The 7757-nt window shown below is 38.7% G+C and overlaps 1 protein-coding gene across 2 annotated transcripts in view; it reads right to left on the bottom strand.

Annotated features, from left to right (window-relative positions):
• The window catches only part of LOC148353698 (SH3 and PX domain-containing protein 2A-like), an 88528-nt gene extending 82908 nt beyond the window's left edge, over window positions 1-5620 (bottom strand). The window contains exon 1 of one of the 2 annotated variants that reach the window (XM_088351318.1): window positions 5322-5620. In XM_088351318.1, the coding sequence (XP_088207444.1) occupies window positions 5322-5393 (72 nt within the window). In that variant the 5' untranslated portion in view covers window positions 5394-5620. The remainder of the gene's footprint in view (window positions 1-5321) is intronic. The other variant, XM_088351319.1, reaches the window with a different exon arrangement.
• Window positions 5621-7757: the final 2137 nt, after the last annotated feature.

Genomic DNA, 7757 nt, shown 5'->3' with positions numbered 1-7757 from the left:
GCTTCACTGACCCGTTGGAGGGTTAATACCCAAGTCAATGTATAAAAAAGGGCATGTAAATTACATTTTCTGATTAATCTGCACGAGCATGACTATTGTTGTTGCCAAAATCAAATTTTAGAAAAAAATAAAACATACTCCAGTTGTGTCAAACCGATGACAGCAGTGAAATGTTTACACATCCAGAAGCTGAACTGGGAATACCATTCATATATCAGGAAACAACACAGATGCCAGACATTCTCCCATTGAAATTCTCGATTTGCATGAACAATTAAAGGGTAAACGGCCCTTTTTCAGCACCTGGAGGTTTGGGAAACAGATGGCTGAACTTATTTTCGATCTGAGCACATTTAGAGTTTGGACACGACGCGTTAACACATATGGCGACAATCTGCAAGGATGAGTTTAAAAGTCAAGTTCTCAGTTTATTACAAAGAGTGTGCAGCGGGGAGGAACTGCCTATCCCGCGCCTCACTAATTATATACGCAGCATGTGTTGTTAAATGTCATTCACAAAAAAGGCCAGAAGGACTTAAGTAACTTCAAACCAGGGGTAGGAAAACTACAGCCCGCAGGCCACAGGCTTTTTAATTCGGCCTAATGAATGAAAACGGTCAAAATATAATGACAAAATTTAAAATAGAAAAAAGGTACTACCGATAAAAAAATGTTTTGTGTGCTAGCTTTGTCCCCATGTACGTGTTCTCCAATAATAAGACTACAGAATAATCCCCAAAATATTACAAACAGGGACCTGTTTATATATCCATCTATCATCCATCCATTATCTGCACCGCTTATCCTCAGTAGGGTCGCGGGGGTGCTGGAGCCTATCCCAGCTGTCTTTGGGCAGTGGGCAGGGGACATCCTAAATTGTCAGTCGCAGGGCACACAGAGACAGACAACTCACTCATGCATGTTTTTGGAATGTGGGAGGAAACAGGAGTACCCGGAGGCAACCCACATAAGCACTGGGAGAACATGCAAACTTCACACAGGAAGGTTTGATCCAATTACCTCAGAACTGTGCCGGACATACATATATATATATATATATATATATATATATATGTGTGTGTGTGTGTGTATATAGTGCAGAAAATAAGTATTTGAACTATTTTTGAACTATATTTTGAACTATATTTTTCTATATCTCCCACTTGGAAATCATGGAGGTGTCTGAAACCTTTATTGTAGGTGCATGTCCACTGTGAGAGAGATCAACTAAAAAGAAAAATCCAGAAATCAAAATGCATGATTTTTTAACAATGTATTTGTGTGATACAGCTTCAAATAAGTATTTGAACACCTCAGAAAATGAATGCTAATATTTGGTACAGTAGCCTTTGTTTGGTATTACAGAGGTCAGACGTTTCCTGTAGTCTTTCACCAGGTTTACACACACTGCAGGAGGGATCTTGGCCCACTGCTCCACACAGATCTTCTCTAGATCAGTCAGGTTTCTCGGCTGTCGCTGAGAAACACAGAGTTTGAGCCTCCCTCCAAAGATTTTTGATTGGGTTCAGGTCTGGAGACTGGCAGGGCCATGCTAAAACCTTGATATGCTTCTTACAGAGCCACTCCTAGGTTTTCCTGGCTGTGTGCTTTGGGTCGTTGTCGTGTTGGAAGACCAGGCCACTACCCATCTTCAATGCTCTGACAGAGGGAAGGAGGTCTCACAATACCCGGCTCCAGTCATCCTCTCTTTAAAGCAGCACACTCGTCCTGTCTCATGTGCAGGAAAACACCCCTAAAGCATGATGCTACCCCCCAATGCGTCACAGAAGGGATGGTGTTCTTCAGATTGTACTCTTCATTCTTCTTCCTCCAAACACGCTTAGTGGAATTATGACCAAAAAGTTCTACTTTGGTCTCATCTGAACACAAAATTTTCTCCCACGACTTCTCTGTATCATCCAAATGGTCATATGCAAACTTAAGACGGGCCTTGACATGTGCTGGTTTAAGCGGGGTAATCTTTTGTGCCATGCATGATTTCAAACCATGACGCCTTAGTGTTTTACCTACAGTAACATTGGAAATGGAGGTCCCAGCTCTTTTCAGTTCATTGACCAAATCCTGTCGTGTAGTTCCGGCCTGATTCCTCACCTTTCTTGGAATCATTGAGACCCCACGAGGTGATAACTTCCATGGGGCTCCACTCTGATTGAGATTGACCATCATGTTTAGCTTCTTCCATCTCCTAATGATTGCTCCAACAGTGGACCTTTTTTCACCAAGGTGCTTGGCAATTGCTCCGTAGTCCCTTCCAGCCTTGTGGAGGTGTACAATTTTGTCTTTGGTGTCTTTGGACAGCTCTTTAGTCTTCACCATGTTACAAGTTCAAGTGTTACTGGTTGTAAAGGGTGTACAGGTGTCTTTATTCGGCTAAGGTACTCCAACAGGTGCATATGATTCAGGATGCTACATGTAGTGCAGGTGGACTTTTGACGGGTCAGAATTCTAAATGATACACAGGTGTTCAAAAACTCATTTGTAGCTGTATCAAACAAGTAAATTGTTAAAAAAATCATGCTTTGTGATTTCTGTATATTTTTTTTTTTGGTTTATCTTTTTCACAGTGGACATGCACCTACGATGAAAATTTCAGATCCCTCCATAATTACTAAGTGGGAGAAATAGCAAAATAGCAGGGTGTATATAGAGATAAATATATAGAGATAAATATAAATGAGAAAAATTTGATATTTTTACAGGACAGACCCCTGAGCCAAAGATTTCAACATAATGCGGCCTGCTAGTCAAAAGGCTTGCACACCCCAGCTTTAAACCATTGATAGTTATCCCAAGATACCAAGTGCACAAAACACGATGGTCATCGTTTGTCCAGTCGAAAACAGGGATGAGTTGCCATGATCTCTAGTTCTGAAAGGAAGAAACTCAAATGGCGAGGAAGGACAAAAGACAAAGAGATGTTTCTTTCCTATTTCCAAACGGATAAGCATTTTCAGTTGCTTAGCTCATTGATAATGACATTTTTTCCCTCCGTCTGCTCCCCTAAAGGGGACTTCCCTAACCTCAAGCTTCCTTCCCCGGGGACTGTGAGTCTGTGCGGTGTGCTTCTAGAGACCTTGGGGAGATCCCCAGTCAGCAGGAGATGGATGAGGCAATTGATCCTAACTCTCAGTTTAATTAATTGCATTTGCTCCTTTGGTCTAATAGCTCTTACGGCTCCCATTGAGACCTGTGCTATCATTTATGTCAGCAAATTGATACAAAGCCCATAACATGCAGTCATGGTATTTTCATGGTTGGCCTAGTCTCATGCCAAAGCAACCATAAGGCGCTTATAGACAATTACCAATTTTATACTTTTTAATTACAGTACCTAATTTAAAAAAAAATAAAGAGTAAGGAAAAGTTGCAAAAACCGCTCTGGAAAACCAGAGTCGAGTTTTAGAACAAGCTCACTACTAGCTAGGTTAGCTTGAAACGTCCGGCTGCTATTCGTCACAACTAATTCAATAAATCAACACCATGGTTTGTTGATGATGGATAAGTAAAGTGATGAGCTGTGTTCAGTCAAGCTGAAATGATGGCAATAATTTTGCTAATATTGTTTTCAACAATCTCTCTTGAGCAAACTATTCAATGTTTTTGCTTGTATTGTAAACTATGTCTCGTGGCAGTTTGTTTCAGGTGATTTTTGTAGACGAGGTAGTTTACAGGAAAATTCTACATGACTGCTTAGATGGAAAGGTTCGAAAATGTCCTAGCATTTCCATCTTGATATGCATCCATTGTGGCATCCCTGAGGCCAGATATATAATGATGTCATAACATTCCACAAATGTCACAATATCCTTGTTTGTCCTTTAATGAATTATGAAGTTCTTAGCATCTTTGTAGTCTGTGTATTGCAAGAAAATGTGTCAAAAACAGAGTTTGAATAAATGCTTCGAAGGTTAACCACCAATCTCATCCACTTGTATCTCATTTTTTGTACACTCACACCAAGGCAGAAGAGGCAAAAAAACTAAATGATTGTTAAATTAATTGCCAACTATTTTTAATAACCAGTGATTGCTTACATTACCTTTGGATAAGAAATAGTCAAGTCAAATCATGTTTTTTTGTACAGCTCTTAATCACAAAGAGTCTCAAAGAGCTGCACAAACCACAGATTATTGCAAACCACAGACTATTATGACACCACCCCCTAATCTAAAACCTACATGAGGGCAAATTATATACAGATATTTTCAATTTACAATACATCTTGGAAGTTTCACCTTTTCAAATGTGAATGATTTATAGAATAGAGGAAAGATTATTTTAAGGTTTAACCAAAATATTTATAATACCAATACACTACCGCTCAACTTTGGGGTCCCCTGACAAATTCTATGATTTGACAAAAGCAAAATTTGATGTTGATTTTTTTTTCAAATAAAAATCCTGATTACAAACGTTCACAATGTCTTGACTATACTTCCTTTTTATTTGTTATCATGTTTGATTAATTGAAAAATATTATTAATCAAAAGGCTGACTTTTCGGGGAAAACAAAAAATGTGTCTAGGTGACCCCAATCTTTTCAACGGTAGTGTATAAAATTTTGCAATTTGGTAAGTTATATGTTTCACAAATGTTACTGACAAATTTGAAGTGTGAAACTGCGGTGCTTATGTATGAACTAAGTTTTCATTTGATAAAATAAATATAATTACTTTTATAATCATTATTAGAGTTAATCCTGGTGCTATTATTATCATAAATGTAATCTTTATATGTATTCAATGTTCTTTTACTTTGATAAATTATAAAATTAATCATGTCCCTGCACACGATGGTGTGGTTTTCCTCATTCTATCAGTTGTGAATAGCTTGTACTGTATACTACATACATACAATACATTTTAAAACCAAGATGATTTGCTTCATTAAACACTTAAAGTGGTCATCCGTGATAAACTACAAAAAAAAACAATTTAAATGCCTTAAATAGTTCATTGCTAGTTAAAGTGTTTATTAAGGTGTTTTTTACGAATTCTGATCCAACTTGATGATTACTAAAAAGAAAACAGAATTGGGTCTTTGTTGTCATTGATAACAACGCAGTGAACATTGTTTACAAAGAGATTAAGCAGGATAAACATGAAACAAAGACTTTAAAGAGGAAGAGAGTGCTAGAATAAAAAAAAATAATGATCTTTACAAGGTAGTGTTTGGACACTAGCTTATGTTGACGGTGCATGAGAAATAAGTTGCTTTTTTCGTTTGCTGATATGATTTTCTGGTTAAAACGAAAGAAAGTAAGTCTGTTTTGCCGAACTGACGCCATTCGTCCAACTTACATAGTGTTTGGAAGGATTCCTCCTCTTCTGCACATCCACAACATTGACGTCAAGCACTGTCCTGAGCTGCATCTCGACAGAAGTCAAGTTTCACCGAGTGATCGAAACACAACTTTTGCCCATGAAAGCTTGAAAGTTTAAACAGCGACAGCTTCTCACGGTTAGACAAAAGAAAACATCAGAGCATCCATGGGAAGAAGGTTGTTTTTGCTCAGCCTGGGAGCTTCTGATACATGACATCCCAGTAAAAGTGGCGTTTAATCAAGTTCTCCTCCCCCGGAGGAGGGGTTAGGACCGCAGTGAGGAAAAGGAGTCACTGACGGAAAGGAAGGGGTGAGTGAGTGTGAAGGCGGTCCCATGCCTCGTCACTTGTACTCCAGCTGGGGCCACTTCGATGTAAAATCTAAAATGACGGGGAACGCACAAAATGAATTCGTTTTCTGATTCTAATGAGTTGGATATACTCGCTACGTTTTTGAAGATCAAACAAAAATGACTTAAGACCACGTGCAAGAAATTGGTGGAACTATGAAGTCCGTCGCATGGGGGCGCCACAACACTATACAGGAGGGGCGCCAAAGTCAAATACGTGGATGATACCCTTTCGAAGCTCATATTGCAGAAAGGTTAAATAGATATACTACTGTATTGATGTAAAAGTTTAAATTCTGATTTGCTGATCCTGATACTGTAATACATTGATTTTGGCACTGCCCCTTGGTCAAAAAATTCTGGTGTGAAATATACAGATATATATAAATCAAGGGCCAAATAAAGTTTTATTGACAATCTTATTATCATTGTAATTAAATTCTACACACACAAGTTCAAATTCATAGGTATAAAATGTTATTTCATCCCCTTTGAATGTGAAGTAAAACAGTACATTTTGTCCGTAAAGCATTTATTAGGTCATTAAAACTGAATTTGCATTTTGCGTATCCTGTCAACGCCCCTACTTCGAGAAAAAAAAATCCATCCTTTATCCGCACCACTTATTCTCAGTAGGGTTACGGGGGTGCTGGAGCCCATCCCAGCTATCTTTGGGCAGGAAAGACCCTGAACTGGTTGCCAGTCAGTTGCAGGGCACACAAAGACAGACAACCCACTCATTAATCACACCTAGAGACAATTTGGACCGGCAAATTAACCTGACATGGATGTTTTTGGAATGTTGGAGGAAATCGAAGTGCCCGGTGGAAAACCAGGCAAGCACAGGGATAACATGCAAACTCTGTATAGGAAGGCTGGTTGCTGGATTTGAACCCATGACCTCAGAGATGTGCTGCGGACCACTTAGCTGTCATGCCGCCCGCAAATAAACAATTGTAGTATTTTTCTATCATTCACTAAACTTAAATCTCTGAAGTAAAATGGAATTGGAATACAATCACATAAAATGCGAACATCCGTTAACCATCAAAAACAGTTTCTTCAAATAGAAGTAACATAAAGTGAAACAATTAGAGTGTATGGTGCAACAATTAATCAAGATCCTCTCAGGGACAGAGTAAAACCTTCTCTGTGGTGGACGTGGCACACAAGCCCTGACATTGACTTGTGTGCTATCCAGGGGTGGCAGACCTAGTCCTAGAGAGCTGCATGTACTGCATGTTTGGAGGTTTCTCTTCTTGAACTCATGTGATGCAAATTTTCAGCTTGTTTACAAACTGCGTGGGAGTTTTTAAATGATCCAGGTGCTTGGAATCACATTAGTTGGAGCAGAGAAACTCCAAAACCACTCAGGACATGCAGTTCCCGAGGACCGGGTTGGCCACACATTAGCTATGCAGTATATAAAACCCAAGGCACACATTCCTTCATTATAGAATCTCAGAACACACTTCCGTTGACCACGTTTAAAATTAATTCCTCACACCAGTTTTAGTATTTTAAAGCTTATATTATCAGGTTGCGTTCATACAGAGTATAAAGTTTTTCTTATCACTGTTGTCACCGTGGCTCAAGAGGTAATACAGACTATTAATTTTGGTTTTAAAAATAATATCGTTTTGTTTTTTTACTTTATATTTAACCATTAGTCTGACTTAAATAGTGCATTTTAGAGACGCTTGGGAGTTGATACAATTGATTTTAAATTCTCATTTAAAAATCTGATACTGAGCCAATTTTCTTTAAATATATTTATTTTAGAAGCAGTGCAGTGAGTGAGTGAGTGAGTGAGTGTGTGAGTTAGTAAGAAAGCTTGGTCATCTTCTTTAATTCACGGATTCTTTACCATTAGGGGAACCACTTACTGTGTTGTGTTTTGGGCAAGTGCAGTCTGGCAGCAGGCATCCATCTCTGAGAAGGTGTTACGCTTCTTTTCGTGGGGTTGGTTACCAGTAAAAATGCAAATGGTATGCATTTATAAAGAACTTTTCAGGTCAATGAAAGTCAAAAGTCAATGAAGACCTCCCAAAGCACTTTACAATG

This window comes from Urocampus carinirostris, chromosome 13, assembly GCF_059441175.1.
Source record: "Urocampus carinirostris isolate Australia breed hairy pipefish chromosome 13, RoL_Ucar_1.0, whole genome shotgun sequence".
NCBI classification, from domain to species: domain Eukaryota; kingdom Metazoa; phylum Chordata; class Actinopteri; order Syngnathiformes; family Syngnathidae; genus Urocampus; species Urocampus carinirostris.
Note: the sequence above shows the minus strand (reverse complement) of the source record. Positions and strands in the feature narration are given on the sequence as shown.